General features: G+C 37.4%; 2 protein-coding genes across 2 annotated transcripts in view; both read left to right on the top strand.

Moving 5' to 3' along the window:
* LOC132140529 (serine/arginine repetitive matrix protein 4-like) overlaps window positions 1-4575 on the top strand; it is a 28443-nt gene extending 23868 nt beyond the window's left edge. The window contains exons 9-12 of the mRNA XM_059549299.1: window positions 581-766; window positions 880-984; window positions 1096-1224; window positions 4341-4575. Coding sequence (XP_059405282.1) covers window positions 581-766; window positions 880-984; window positions 1096-1224; window positions 4341-4575 — 655 coding nt within the window. The remainder of the gene's footprint in view (window positions 1-580; window positions 767-879; window positions 985-1095; window positions 1225-4340) is intronic.
* A 2921-nt stretch (window positions 4576-7496) lies between these two features.
* Window positions 7497-16382, top strand: LOC132141614 (heat shock protein beta-8-like). Its single transcript, XM_059551297.1, has 3 exons — window positions 7497-8047; window positions 12399-12462; window positions 16017-16382. The coding sequence occupies exons 1-3, from the start codon at window positions 7678-7680 to the stop codon at window positions 16210-16212; spliced, it is 630 nt and encodes a 209-aa protein (XP_059407280.1). The 5' UTR covers window positions 7497-7677; the 3' UTR covers window positions 16213-16382.
* The last annotated feature ends 330 nt before the right edge of the window (window positions 16383-16712 follow it).

Raw genomic sequence — 16712 nt, 5'->3', positions numbered from 1 at the left:
TTATCCGAGCGAGAAGACATGTAAACATGATCGGATTGAAAACCGAAACTGGAAACTACTGCGCATGCGCTGTGACGTAGAAATAGCGTAATGACGTATGACGCGCGGAACGAGCTGTTCTTCCTGGTGAATAAAGCGTCATAAATAAGTGTCCTGTCGTTATAAATCTCCCCTTTCACTCAGTGTATGTGAAGTGGAACACGATCACGTCCCACCACAGTCCTTGTTTAAGATTCTCATCAACAGACGACTAGTTTTGAGTGTGAGAAGAGGCACTTTTACAATTTTTTTTTTTTTTTTTTTTTGCTAAAGTAAAGTTAAGCAACACAACAGTTCATGTGCTGGTCGTCGCCTAATTAGGACCCGAAGTAGATAAATATAATGTGTGCTTTTTAAAACGGCAGCAGAAACTATATTCATGCAGTGTGCGCATGTCAAAAGAGTAAATCAGATCAGAAACTTGTGACATGTAAAAAGTGTCCATGTAAATGCACCTACTGTCTAAAATACCATTAAAATATGACATAAACATTAACAATATCTTTTCAGTGTAATTAATAATTCCCTCTTATAATTGCAGTGAAGAAGCGGGCCGGTGCTCTGATTTGGAGAAGACACAGCCCCTGGGTGTCGTCACTGATAGGAATCGGAGTCCGTCTTATGATAGATATCAGGATCGAGCGAGGGCCCACAGCAGAAGCATATCATCCCAAAGCAGATACTCAGGGCGCTATTCCAGAAGCCGGTCCCTGTCCCTCGGGAGGAGGTGGGTCACACAGCTGCTATTCACTATAGAAAACACAACTCTTTGATTTGACGCTTTCGATTTAGTTGCAAACTGACAATCTGACAATATCCTCTCCCTCGGCTCATTTACAGATCATATTCCCGTTCATCCAGTTATTCCCTGGATTCTAGGAAAGACAGTCTGTCTAGTGCGAGCAGTCTGCGCAGTTTAAATCACTCACGGTGCACGCTAGACAGGTGAATTTCAGCTAAAAGAATAAGTGTTTTATCTAAAATAATGGTTTGGCGATCACCGTGACATTAATTAACACATATATGTATATATCTCTTTCATGTGTGGATGAAAAGGTTTCGAGAGCGGAAAAGAGACTGCAGTTCCTGCAAGAGTAGAAAGCACAGCAGAAGAAGACCTTGCTCTCCAATGAGGAAGAGAAGAAGAGATTCCCCCAGTCACCTGGAAGCCCGGCGAATTACAAGGTCTGTTCTTACAGAGCTACTGGTGTTACAATACAAGCTAACAACCTACTGTATGAATCACAAATGGAAACTGCTCTGCTGATCTTTCTTTGGAGATGGGTTTACTGATTGAGCGGGAAAACTGTAGAATGGATTTAAATGTTTAAACTGAGCTAATAATATACTGGTAGAATTCGGAAGGCAATTCTGGAAGCTGAAGGCATCTTCAAACTAGCAAAAATATTTAACAAATTAAAATGCAAGTTGCAGGAATGTCAGCATTCCAGGAATGTCAGCATCATATATATATATACAGGTCCTTCTCAAAAAATTAGCATATTGTGATAAAGTTAATAATTTTCCATAATGTAATGATAAAAATTTTACTTTCATATATTTTAGATTCATTGCACACCAACTGAAATATTTCAGGTCTTTTATTGTTTTAATACTGATGATTTTGGCATACAGCTCATGAAAACCCAAAATTCCTATCTCAAAAAATTAGCATATCATGAAAAGGTTATCTAAACAAGCTATTAACCTAATCATCTAAATCAACTAATTAACTCTAAACCTGCAACACCTGCAAAAGATTCCTGAGGCTTTTAAAAACTCCCAGCCTGGTTCATTACTCAAAACCGCAATCATGGGTAAGACTGCTGACCAGAAGGCCATCATTGACACCCTCAAGCGAGAGGGTAAGACACAGAAAGAAATTTCTGAACGAACAGGCTGTTCCCAGAGTGCTGTATCAAGGCACCTCAGTGGGAAGTCTGTGGGAAGGAAAAAGTGTGGCAAAAAAACGCTGCACAACGAGAAGAGGTGACTGGACCCTGAGGAAGATTGTGGAGAAGGACCGATTCCAGACCTTGGGGGACCTACGGAAGCAGTGGACTGAGTCTGGAGTAGAAACATCCAGAGCCACCATGCACCATGCACCATGCACAGGTGCCGCATTCCCCAGGTCAAGCCACTTTTGAACCAGAAACAGCGGCAGAAGCGCCTGACCTGGGCTACAGAGAAGCAGCACTGGTCTTTTGGACAAATTTTGCATGTCATTCGGAAATCAAGGTGCCAGAATCTGGAGGTAGACTGGGGAGAAGGAAATGCCAAAATACCTGAAGTCCAGTGTCAAGTACCCACAGTAAGTGATGGTCTGGGGTGCCATGTCAGCTGCTGGTGTTGGTCCACTGTGTTTTATCAAGGGCAGGGTCAATGCAGCTAACTATCAGGAGATTTTGGAGCACTTCATGCTTCCATCTGCTGAAAAGCTTTATGGCGATGAAGATTTCATTTTTCAACACGACCTGGCACCTGCTCACAGTGCCAAAACCACTGGTAAATGGTTTACTGACCATGGTATTACTGTGCTCAATTGGCCTGCCAACTCTCCTGACCTGAACCCCATAGAGAATCTGTGGGATATTGTGAAGAGAAAGTTGAGAGACGCAAGACCCAACACTCTGGATGAGCTTAAGGCCGCTATTGAAGTATCCTGGGCCTCCATAACACCTCAGCAGTGCCCCAGGCTGATTGCCTCCATGCCACGCCGCATTGAAGCAGTCATTTCTGCAAAAGGATTCCCGACCAAGTATTGAGTGCATAACTGAACATAATTATTTGAAGGTTGACTTTTTTTGTATTAAAAACACTTTTCTTTTATTTCGTTTATTCGGATGAAATATGCTAATTTTTTGAGACAGGCATTTTGGGTTTTCATGAGCTGTATGCCAAAATCATCAGTATTAAAACATTAAAAGACCTAAAATATTTCAGTTGGTGTGCAATGAATCTAAAATATATGAAAGTTTAATTTTTATCATTACATTATGGAAAATAATGAACTTTATCACATTATGCTAATTTTTTGAGAAGGACCTGTATATATATAGATATAGTTTCATCAGTCATTGCTCCAGTCTTCAGTGTCACATGATCCTTCAGAAATCATTCTAATGTGCTGATTTGCTGCTCAAGAAATATTTCTCTTTTTAGTGGTAAACATTTTGCCAAAAAAACATTAGCATGCATTGGAAAGGAATAAAAAACATTACAAAGTATAAAGATAAACAACTATACAACAAAGTCGCAAAGAAAGAGGGAAAATGTCATTACAATAGTAAAATGGAGTGATATTTCTTAATATTATTACAAATAATAGATATAGAAATCTTTTTATAGAATTTTTTATCTTTCATAAAATAGTCCTTTCTTTCACTTTTGATAAATTTTATGCAACTTTTTTTTAACATAAGTATTCATTCCTTCAAAAAAATCTAACATCTAATATCTAATTATTATTTTGATTTTATATCCCTTAATCTATGTAACTTCTGTAGTATTATTATTATTATTATTATTATTATTATTAATTGTGTGCACTCAAAAAAAAAGAAAAAAAAAGGAATAGTCAGGTGTGTAAACAAAAGAGAAGTTCAGTCTGAAGTTGAGAATCACACTGATCAAATAAGGAATATTAAAAATATACAGTATATATACATTTTCCAAATGCAAAAGTGAAAATGCGACAAAAGTGCAAAGTGTCTCAAAAACAGCCCATGCTTTCTTCAGTGCTCATGAAATATGTGACCCTGGAGCACAGTCTTACTATAAGTCTCTTGGAGTATATTTGTGGCAATAGCCAAAAAAAAAAAAAACACTTTGCATGTGTCAAAATTTTTTATGCAAAACATTATTAGGATTTATAAGTAAATATCATGTCCCATGAAGATATTTTTTAAATTTCCTAACATAAATATTTTAAAACTTAATTTTTGAAAACTTTAAAGGCTTTAAACTCTTAACATTTAGAATTTTTGCACCCGATTCCAGATTTTTTTTAAATAGTCGTATCTCAGCCAAATATTGTCCTCCTAACAAACCAGACATCAATGAAATGTTTATTTATTCGGTTTTCAGATGATGAATTAATCTCACTTATGACTGGTTTTTATTGACTAAAATACTTTGCACTTTTGCACATGGAAAATAAAATATATTTTCGATAGTCCTTTGTTGGTCTGATTATATGTTCTCAATGTGTGGACCCAATGTGTTCAGCTTCTTTGTGACTTTTATTCCCCATTCAGAATGATGTATGAACATGTCATTGTTTGTATCTCTTTCCTGCACAGTGCCAGAAAGAGGCCGATCCCATATTACCGTCCCAGTCCCTCCGTCAGCAGCCGATCCTCCAGCATCTTGTCCTGGCGTCTGTTTTCTCTCAGTCGCAGCCGTTCACGCAGTCGCAGTCACACTTACTCGTCGTACAGGAGTTACAGTCGCAGCTCGTCGTGGAACTCTATGTACAGCAGACGCAGTCGCAGTCGGAGCAGAAGCTATGAGTCATCTCACTGTAACTGGAAGTGAAATGGAGCGGCGCTGAGAACCTGCTGTGCTTAGATGTGGAACACCAGGCAGTGACAGGATCATCTGTTCAGTGTCAGATAAGACTGAAGCTTTCCATATTGTTGTGTACTAAACTGTGTGCTTTCATCCATCCCGCTCAAAGGAAAACTTGTCTATCAATCACAAAGCCTGCTGTTGTAGAAAAGACCGGACCGGGAAATTCAATCTGTGAGTTCTGCCATACCTTGTTTTGCTCATAGGTGTGAGAATACTGTTAGTCGTTTATCAAAGGAAGTGCAGGGTCACTCACCAGACGCTCGACCGTAAAAGCCCATGTATGAATCTAATGTATTTGTTTCATAGGAGATGTCAGAAGCACTTGAGGAGACAGATTTATTGCTTCCATAACAGCTGCTTCTGTGTTGCCCACACCTTCGCTTTGAAATATGTGCCATCCGAATCGGCCCCATTGGCAAACGCACGCCCCATCAGCACAAATGCCAGCTTTATTTATCTTCTGTTGAACTGGAAAACAGTTCAAATGTCATTGGCTGTGATGGAGATGCTGGACAATCAAAATGCAGCGGATGTGCTCCACTGGCGGGAAACATTTTCCGGGTTTTTACCAAATGCATAAACATACATATTAATCTCACAGACCTATTTTTATCCGTAGTATCCGAGGCTGCGTTTGAATGGTACATGTTCTATGTCCTGTTGTTTATGAGGTACAAAGCACTGCTATAATTAATTATTAGGATTATTATTATGTAAATTTCGAGATGCACAACACTTGAGCCGTGTTAAATTGTATATTATTTTCAAATAATATTATTCTTTTTTAATCTGTGATAATTTCTTAGTGCCGTTCGGATATTTATTATTTAGATCGCTTGAATTATTTATAAGGTGAGACCTTTGATATTCACATAGAAAAAGTTTTTTGCTCGTATCATTTATCGTATCGTATCATTCATTTCTGACTTGTTTCCGTTTGTTTTCCTCAGTTTAAAGATCCAGTCCTGCATTAATTAAATCACACACAATGATGTTTATAAATATGAATGATTTATAAAGCATATTTATTGGTTGCACATTGGTTGAAACTATTACAGACCTGGAGAAATGAAGATGGCTGTCATAAGAAATCAGTCAGAGTGACTAGACCAAGGACTTTTCTCAAAGGATCAAAGATATATATATATATATATATTTGCTGTGCCATAACGCTTGATGAAGCGGCGTGTAAAAATCATCACCTTCATCATGACAGATAGATGATGGCAGCTTCTTTGTTTCTGTGTCATAAAGTCTAACGAAGGCATGGTGATCTCTATGCACTGTACATTATTAGATGTCTGACTGTTGTGAATTCTGACTTTTGTACAGATAATAAGTCGTAGAAGAAAGATGAAAAACGTGAAAGTGTATCGCAAATGTTTTATGTTCCTGAATTCATCTTGTTCTCAAACCGTAAATGAGATTAGTAAATGATTATGTAAATCCGTTGTGTAAATATGCCAACGTTTAGTGCGGCAATATTAGGCATGGGCTTTATTTATTGAGATGGAGTAGTAATGCTGACTGTTGACAAGGCTGGCTTTGTAATTTACATAATTTGCATTCCCTCAAAAAAAAAAAAACACACATGCTGAAATGTTGCCATGAATCCAACCGATTTCACCAAATCTGGCTTCTGTGATTGCAAAAAATATTGCAAACACCTGTAATATGAGTAATTTATGTATTTTTGAACAGAATAAAATAAACGAGCAAGTCTGTGTTTTAGCGCAAAGTTAAAATTCTCAATGCAGGACGCCAGGCTTGAAGATTGTGTCAAGAACATTCCCCAATTTCACTTATTCCCCAATGTATATACACTGTTGTCTATGTGCACAAGAATATCAGTGTCTCCCTTGCTAAAGTAAATTAATGACTAGTTCTCTGTGGTCTGATTATGTAATGATATTCAAAGATTTCTAAATAAATTATTCATCTAATAATTTCACGCAGTGTCTTGCTTCTTTATTCACATTGAAGTTGTATTCGTGATTGGTTTAGTGAAAAAAAGGTGATTGGGGTAAGATGAGTCAGCCAGAGTGGATAAAATAATTGTGCTATTTAAGATTTGAGATTCTGAGCATTTATTATCAAGTGAGGAAAAACTAGTTTCGTTGTACAATTAAATTATTTATTTCCTGTCCACAGTGAATGAAGAGACAACTGCAAACTATGTAAAAAGTAAGAACACACAAAGATAATAAAAGTACAGCTATGTTGCAGAAACAAATATATAGACTATGCACATCTGTATGTCCAAGTGCAATATTGACTCATGTGCAACTACTTAATAATAATAATAGCAGTAAGAGTAACAATGTGCAAATTGAGATGGTAGAGGTAACATTAACAAATGTGTATGTTGAAATTATTTTTTTTTTTGACAGAAAAGTGCTGTTCGATAAAATAATTATCAGTTGGTTTTATATCTGAAATCACATTTAAAGTGAGCTTTTTGGGCCAGTGCATACCTCATACATCATGAAATAGCTATATCTTGTTGCATTTTTTCTTGCTCATCTTTCAGCTTTACTCTTCATGACATATGCAATGACTCATCTGAAGAAGGAGAAGCAGATACCGCATGCCTCTGTTGCATTTCGTCACATCTCATGTTTAGAACATTATTAGCGTTCTTCATACGAGTGTGTGATTGCTCTCCGGCCTTGAGGAGTGAGTAGTTTTCTATTATGAAGTGAATGAGTCACCTGGGGGAGGGTGAGATTGGACCAGTCTCTGTCCGGTGGAGCCAGTCACAGCCTGTGGTCTAAACTTGGAAAGGGAGGGTCTTCGATCAGCTGTCGTGTGCCGCCGAGCACTTTCTGGACTTTGTTGACTGGTAAATCACATATAAACCAGTGGAAAGAGCTTACATCGTCAGTAAACTTCTCGTAAACTCGTACGTGAGCGCAGTTTTACGCGTTAACTTGGCTGCGTAATACGCGCCTGGAGACTTTTTCCAAACTACGCTCTTTTTGATAATTGATTGATCTCGGACTCACAGGAACGCGTTTTTTTTTAACAAGAAAAGTTCTTTAAAGTCACTTTTTTTTTAGTTTCACCATGGCAGAAGGGGATTACTACACTATGGGGAATCGACAGAGGATTCCAAGGGATCCGTTTGGTGAACAGTCGCTCGCATCTCGATTTATGGACGATGACTTTGGACTGCCACCGTTTCACGACGAGTTATCTATGGATTGGCCCGGCTGGGCACGACCTCGATTGAGCACGCGCCTCGACGCGCCGTGGACGGGCCCGGTGAGCTCGAGCTTCCCGCGGGGTTTCAGCACCAGATACAGCGAGGGTCCACGCCGATCCAGCGCTCCTCTGACCGACCCTGACCAGCCGTGGAAAGTGTGCGTGAACGTGCACAGCTTCAGACCCGAGGAGCTTAATGTCAAAACTAAAGACGGTTTTGTAGAGGTGTCAGGTGAGAAAACACAATGATGGGGACTTGATAATAAATGTGACCCTGGAGCACAAAAGCAGTCATTGGTACCATGGGTTTATTGGTTGCATTAGCCAACAATACATTGTATGGGTCAAATTTATTAAGTTTTCTTTAATGCTAAATTTCCTACTGTAAAAATATAAAAAGTTTGTTTTTATTTTTTATTTTTATTAGTAGCATGCATGGCTAAGAACTTAATTTGGACAACTTTAAAGGCAATTCTTTCAATATTTTAAATGTTTTATTTATTTATTGCACCTTCAGATTTTCAAATAGCTGTATCTCGGCCAAATATTGTCCTCCTAACAAACCACACATCAATGGAAAGCCATTTAATGGAAATGGAAAGGATAAGATGTCTCAGTTTGACCCTTGTGACTGGTTTTGTGGTGCAGGGTCACATATTTTACAGCCTATTTTAATAAATCATGGAATAACATGTAATGTTATATACAATACAACCAAAAAAGCTGATTATGAGATGATATGAAACATTTATTGCCACAAATATTATCTATATACCTCTTTTCACAAAACAAAACAAATAAATACATTTTGGCAAGTATTTATTTATTTATTTGCATAAAGCATAACACTCCTTTAGTATGTTTTTTATTTATTTTTCTATGTTCTCTTCGTTTTTTGTTTGTTTATTTATTTATTTGCAAAGCATACAACTCGTTTAGTATGAGTTTTATTTTCGTAATTTAGAAAAGTATTCATTTATTTCCTCATTTGTTTGTTTGCACAGAGCACACAACTCCTTTAGTATGAGTTTTACTTTTCTGATTTGTTTTTCTAATTTAATACAAATTGTCACTTTAAATAATTTCATCAACACAACAATTAAATATAAAAATAAAATGACATTTTATTTGACTTAATTTTTATATGCAACTTTTCTTTTGCTTTAAAAAGAAAATCCCACCAGGTTTTCAGAAATGCCCTTTTGGGCTCCATATGCTTATTCTGTACATCACGGTTTGAGAATGGAAGGACTTTGGCATACTTTGTATTTCTCTTTGGAGAAATACTATATATTTGTTGACTGTGATGGCAGGACAGAAGTTCAGAGTTCAGGAGAGAGCTGGATTTTTATAAACACTGTTCTGGTATGCCAGCTGGGTCTCTCAGTCACAGTGTGAGGAGGACTCGACGTCACACAACCTCAATCTAAAAGTGTCACACACAGATATCAAAGTGAACTAACATATGCTCTGTTTTGCCTAACACCTTTTCACAGACCTCAGATTCTCATGATCAACTTTGTCCTGAAGGAAAGCATTGTCAAACAAATGCCACAGACATGTTGAAACATAGTTTACATCTTGCAAATCTGATTTTGTTTCTTCCAGAATCTTCTTACACAACTGTTAGATGTCAACAGAATTAGGAGGGGGAAAAATTGCGACAACTTGCAATTACGAGTTTATAACTTGCAGTTCTAAAATATAAACTCACTCGGAATTATGAAATAAACTCTAAAATCCAGAGAAAGATGCCGGAATTGTAAGATGTAAGATAGAATTCCAAGAAGAAATCCACAATTGTGAGAAAAAAAAAGTCAGAACTGCGAGATGAAAACTCTGAGTTTTGTAAAAGGTTTAAAAACTGTTAAATGTAAACTCAGAATTATGAGGGAAAAAGTCTGAATTGTGACTTGTGATAACTTGCAATTCTAAGATATAAACTCGCAATTATGAGAATTTAGAAATGTGGCAGAAATAAAATTCCATATATATATATATATATATATATATATATTTACATTGAGAAATGTAGCTTTTCAGACATATACATGTTAAACTGTTAGGTAAAATGATGTTAGCTACAGAGCATGAGCACATTGACAGGAGGATAATCAATCAAATGTGTTTGTGCTCATAGTGTTCTCTAAAGAGCCAGTTATTGTAGATATGTAGGCCACGGCGAGACACAGTGTGGCATTACTGGCATTTAGTGACCAACAGCTGCAGAGAATGAGGCCAAGAGGCTTTTAAAGGAGTCATACCCTCGTATTACCTTGGATACCTACTGCTGTATTATAGTCTTTCAGGCCCTTCTAAAAAAGAAAAGTGGAAAAAAAATAAACACAGAGCTCCTCAGACCCTTATCTCTGTAGGCATTATTGTCTCGCGAGATCTGATGCCATATTTTGGCTGTCGTGGACGGTCATTATAATAATGCAAATGAGGGGCACGTTGATTGGTTGCAGGAAGGAGGGGGGTTGACACCTCAGGTAACGCTTTAGCATATCATTACAAACTGACATCATGGCGCAAGTTGTGAATGAACGCGACCGGTGTTCTGTCGATTTGTGCTGCCTTGTCGAAAAATGCTACCTCCTATTAAAACCAATGGTAGCATAATTCGATAGCGAAAAGTGTTACCTATCAGATTTTGCTTCATGCATGATATTAATAAGGTGTGAGGCTTTATTAACATGTACACCTACCCCAACCCTAAACCTACCCTTACAGTATGATAAATACAGTGTTGGTAGCATAATCTGATAGGTAGCATTATTTGTCAGAACACCGGCTTCCCGGCCAGTGTGTAAGTATGAGGCGCCGTTTAGGGCTTAAATCAAACTTCATTCACGCACAGATATGAAACACGCTTGCATATATACTAAGTACTAGTCACACATACATGTATATGAACTATCTACGCACATAAAGTTACTCATATGAGACGTGAGCACAGCACACACACACAAATATAAGACGTGAGCACACACACACACAAACTAGACGGGGCCTCATGTAAGCGTTAGGCAATAAACAATAACCGAATTCATGATGATCTCAGTCATTTGTTTTTTGCAAAGTACGTTAGCAGCCATTCCCCATACCTCGAAGCTAATACTCCTGCCAGTGTTGTGCCTGAACGCGTTCATTGAACGATAATTCATGAACTCGTTTATGTTTTGGACTGAACTGAACGTAATTATTACTTAGTATTATTATTGCATTACTGCCTGATGAACGTTACTGTGAAGTCGTTCATTCTGGTGTCTGTGAACGCCACGCTCTCTCAGTTTAACTTTGTTCAGTAGGATGCCAGATTTCTATAAAGCCTTCCAGGCAAAAACCCACCGTAAACCGGCCTTAATATGTAGCGGAAAAAACACCCAATCTGGCAACGCCAGACTCTCTTGTTCAAACTCGCTCATCAAAATAAACAAATCTTTTTTCGAGTCATTTCGTTCATTTAAGGGGCTTTAAATGTTACTATTAACTGGCAAATTCCCCGAACACATCAACCTACGCAATCTTGATCATATTCTGAATTAAGAAATCATTATAATGCAGTCAAAAGTCCGTTTTTGCAGTCCGTTTACAGGGAACATAAATAATTACTTCACCTCCAGTCTTTCGTTTATTTGTCTAGTGACAGACGCAATAGCATACAATAGCCGCATTAGCAGTTATGCTGTTTGTTACACACAGTAGAGCAATAAAAACACAGTCTTACCGTTTCAAATTGCAGGCAATTTTGTTGGAATGGCGCTTTTCCCGAGCTTCGATGCCAACTTCGCCTGATATTGCCCCAAATTTGTGAAGGATTTCGGCGTACAATGTTTAGCACAAACACGTAACGATAAACCAGTGGAAGGGTTGAAGGAACCGCGTCATTAAAAATTAATTTAATCCACTGGTCTCTGATAGCTAGGTCCGTTCTTGGTAGAGAAAACACATTTACATGTTGATTCTGGCAGTCAACCACAGAGCAACTCACGTGTGCACTAGTTCCAGCGTCTTTCTCGACTGAACATGAGGGGGAGAGGGGAAGGGCGAGCTTCCTGCTGCGGTGTCCATATATGGTATATCCTGCCCCGTCTTGACGTCAAGACGGGGAAGAAATCAAAATCTCGTATTTGAGTGCGCGTGCACGTGGGCTATTTTACAAACCTTGAGGTAAACAAACGCTTCACTTTTAAATATCGGCTTCCCGGCCAGTGTATAATCGTTAGGCAATCATAACATACATTAATTCTCGTGGAAAAGTGAAAATTGTGGGTCATGACTCCTTTAAACAGACCGTCTCGATTAGAAGTAGCACAAAATATAGTGTTGCTTTCACAATGACTGTAAAACGGGAAGGGACTTCAACAACAACACAAAACATCCTCATATGGACAGAAACCTGTCCGAGTCTAATTTAATGTCAGTGTGGTAAAGGTTACACTTCTGTACACTTGATGTTGTAGTTAAATTAAAAGCAGTTCTCTACACCTCTTATTTAAAAGCTGATAACTGCAGAATGTCATAAGTGTCATATCGATCCTCTCGCTGCTTTAACACCTGCCTTTATGTCTTTTCACCAGGGAAGCATGAGGAAAAGCAAGACGAGGGCGGAATTGTTACCAAAAACTTCACAAAGAAAATTCAGTAAGTTTCATGACTGTATCAAAAGTTTCCGGAGGCTTCTGATTTGGAACCTTCTAGAACGATGAAGCAGCTTTCCGAGGAACGTCACTCGGAGTTATTAAAGCAACACAAAGCATTCCCACTCCACCAGCCAAATCAACCTCTCTGCTTTCTTCTCGCTCTTCAGAGTCGAATTGGATGGTAGAGACAGAGGAAAAGAATCCACGTTAGGAGATAAAATAGAAAAGGGAAAACTCTTGTTAGACTCAGACAACATATCATATGGCTCTGATGTCTGCGGTAATTAAGCGACACAGCGATTTGACGTTTTTTCTTTTTTGTCACCATGCTGTTTCTCTGTCAGAGACCAAGAAAGAGACTCTAAGAAAGAAAAAGAATTAAAATAATGAACAAATGCAGCACTATTTTAGTATTCTAACACACTATCATTCAAAAGTTTGGGGAACAGAAAGTTTGTTTTATTCACTTCTTCAAGTTTGACATGGATGCATTAAATTTATCAAAAGTGACAGTAAAGATATTTTTAATGCTTTGAAAGATTTCTGTTTCAGAAAATGTTCATCTCCGTATTTCTGTTGACCAAGAATCTTAAATATATCACAGCTACACAAAAATATAAAAATAAGAAATGGAGCAGCATAATATAATATGATTAGAATATCATAAGAATCTCGAGCATGTGATCATGTGATACTGAAGACTGGAGTAATGATGCAGAAAATTCTGCTTTGCATCACAGGAATAAATTAAATTTTAAAACATATTCAAATTTAAAAACAGTTATTTTACATTGTAATAATATTTCACAATATAACTGTTTTTACTGTATTTTTTATCAAATAAATGCTAAGTCTAAATGCAGTCTAAACTGCTTGTTTTATCTGATGTTGACAGACCATGTTAGTGATGCGAAATGTTAGAAACAGTGTTTTAACATTAGCATTCTGCTGAGCTAAGAACACAAGACTCTGATAGAAGATACAGTTATGCATAAGTATTGGGTAGAATAATAAAGAGTTTTTACTGATAGCTTTCAGTATTGAATGAAATCTCAGTCTTTGTTGGAGTCACAGCGCAGGATGGCTGTAGCATTGCTGTGCTAATTGAACAGCGTCAGGTCACTGAAGGCAGCTTCATGATAAGGTTTATATAAACTCCACAGAAGCTTGGCAACAAGCATGGAACCTTCCAGCCTTATTTGGCCATGATGACAGACACAGCTCAGAGTCTCTCTGTCTCTCTCGCTTTGTCTCTGTATCTCTGTAACTCTCTTTCTAAAGGCAGAGATTAAAAAACAACAATGAAACATGACAGTAGCTCTGTTCTAAACCTTAGTGAGCTCTAACTAAAGGCACCATAGGTGTAAAATGCTGATCCAAACCGGACCAAAGACCAAAATTAAGTAGTATTAAATATTGTTTTGTATGATGTACCATTCAAAATGATTTGGGATTAATATTTTATTCAGTAAGAATACACACAGTTCATCAAAAGATTTCATTTTCAAATAAATGCTGTTTTTCTAAGTTTATCAAATAAATTCAGAGGAAAAAATTTATTGTGGTTTGCTCAGAAATATTAAGCAGTGATTTATTTTTTTATTTATTAATTTTTGTTTGTAAGCTAATAAGCCTATTACAATGAAGGAATCTTGAGACATTGACAACTGGAGTAATGATTGTGAAATTACATATATTTATTTATAAAAAATATTTTATATTTTCTTGGTGCAAATAAATCTTTGGTGCACATAAAACACTTTTCACTAACATTAAAATTCTTACAGACTCCAAACCTTTGAACAACGGTATTCAGTGAAAACCAAATTTTTTGATAATGATAATATATTGAAAAGTATATGTTGAAAAAGTAAATCTACTTAAAAATGGTCCGGTTTTGTGTGCTTTGTATATTTTTATGCTTGTTAGAGTATTGCATCTCATCATTAGTTTTGAAGCTTCATTTTTTTCAAACTCTATAACTAATCGCGAGTGCTTCACATGAAGGTTTCTTATTTTATCACTATGTGTGGAGTTTCTGCCTATGCAAAGCATTACAAGAAAGGTTTGGATGTTAACTTTTGCAGTGCATTTAGTTATGTATTGCTGACCGTGGAAATGCATTTATTTCCATACACTGCATTAAGTACAATTATTTTATCTAGCATTACCCAAACACTGAATCCGCCTTTCAAATCTCTAAAGCGGCCCTAAAAGTTCACCACCTCTGTACTTTTGCAGCAAAAGACCAGCAGGAAGTGACTTTGTATGATATCACCATCCATTCATGTTCAAAACAAGTTCCACCCTTTCTCTGTAGAGCAGATATGAATTTATGGCAATCCAGGCTTATAGGCATCACAATTCAAACAGACAGTAAGAACTCCTCTCATTAAAACCGCTGCAGTCAGTCTGCCTGCCGGATAATAAGACAAGTGTGGAGATGGAAATTTCTGGTGATAAACTTTGCATCAGGAGGCGATTTGTAATAATTGGCAACAGACTCTATTTCTGAGCCCAGCTCCTGGAGGGAGCAGGACTCGCTCACTTTCTCTCTTTTTCACTCATTGCAAGTGATGGCAGGCAGAACATTTAAATGAAAACCACGAAATGCACTGGGAATTATCTTCTAGCCACAAGCTGCCACACAGAAAATGAAGTTTGTTGGAAATTAAACCAAAATGAGAATATACTGAGTACACATTGGGGATAGTTTGAGCAACTTGCTCAATTCTGGGTTAAAATCAACATTAGACTCGAGTTAAAACTCAAATAGTCTTGGTTTGTTAGGTTCAGGCAATACTGTGTAGTTGTTCATATTTAACCTATCTTTGTCAGATTGTAATATTTGATTTAAAGCTTTAGTGCAACTGCAGAGTGCAAAACAAAAGTGCTTTTTAATGTGAAAAATTATGGTATGCATTTACAGTAGATATAAGACCATGGATCACAAAACCAATCATAAGGGTCAGATTTTTTTAAACTAATCAAAAAGCTGAATAAATATATATTTATATTTGGCTTAGATACAACTATTTGAAAATCTGGAATCTGAGGGTGCAAAAAAAACGCCTTTAAAGTTGTCCAAATTAAGTTCTCAGCAATGCATATTACTAATCAAAAATTACGTTTAATATTTTACGGGAGTAAATTTACAAAATATCTTCATGGAACATGTTCTTTACTTAATAACCTAATGATTTTTTTGCATAAAATAAAAATTATTTTGACCCAAACAATGTATTTGTTTCCTATTGCTTTTGTGGGCATATTAGCTTTCAGTCCAATGAAAATGTATAATGGCCTCTGGTTCAGTCTGTATCAAAGAGGTGTATCTTCATTGGCATTGATGGTTATGTGTAGAAACTTTAACATCCATTGATACATTTAATTCCACAAAAGTTCTTTAGATTATTTAAAGGTTCTTCACCCTAAGATAAAGGGTTCTTTTAAGAACTGCTTACTGAAAGATCTCTGAGGAACCCACAGTGGTCCTTTAATGGCATTGATGTGAAAACCCCTTTTGTAATCGTTCTACTCTTTCTTCTTTCACAGAATCCCATCCGATGTGGACCCAATCACTGTGTTCGCCTCTCTGTCTCCAGAAGGGGTTCTCATCATTGAAGCGCGGCAGACCCCTCCGTACTACCTCTACAGCAACGAAATGCCCACAGAACCCATGGAAGAACACGAGGCCAGACCTCAGGAACCCAGCATGGCTTCAGCCGAAGTCTATGCATCCAGGGAGTGAATGCAAGCTGACATGCCCTTGGTATTTGTTCCAAGCCAGTGCCAAAATCTAGTTGTATCAGTTTCATAAATGAACTTAAATCAAAGGTCCTTAATCTGCTAGTGAGTAGTCCATAAATCAAATGTTACTCTACATAAACTACTTTGAGATGCAAAATTGGGGTGGTGTTGGTGCAGTGGATAAGACACATGCCATTGGTGTGAGAGACCCGGGTTCAAATCCACTGTGTGACACCAATGTGTCCCTGAGCAAGACACTTAACCCCTAGTTGCTCCAGAGGCGTGCGACCTCTGACATATATAGCAATTGTAAGTTGCTTTGGATAAAAGCGTAAGATAAATGTAAAAGCAAGCTTGCGCAGCTACAGTTTGTGCAGAGTATGTTTTGGACTTTCTGTCCATGTCATGTAAACCTAAACTTTTTTGGTCCTGAGTTCAAATGGAAGTGCTCTTTTAATCATCTGAGTATTTGTCATTGTTATTTATACGGTCTTCTCTGAG

The sequence above is a fragment of the Carassius carassius genome, chromosome 5, assembly GCF_963082965.1.
Source record: "Carassius carassius chromosome 5, fCarCar2.1, whole genome shotgun sequence".
In the NCBI taxonomy this organism is placed as follows: domain Eukaryota; kingdom Metazoa; phylum Chordata; class Actinopteri; order Cypriniformes; family Cyprinidae; genus Carassius; species Carassius carassius.
Note: the sequence above shows the minus strand (reverse complement) of the source record. Positions and strands in the feature narration are given on the sequence as shown.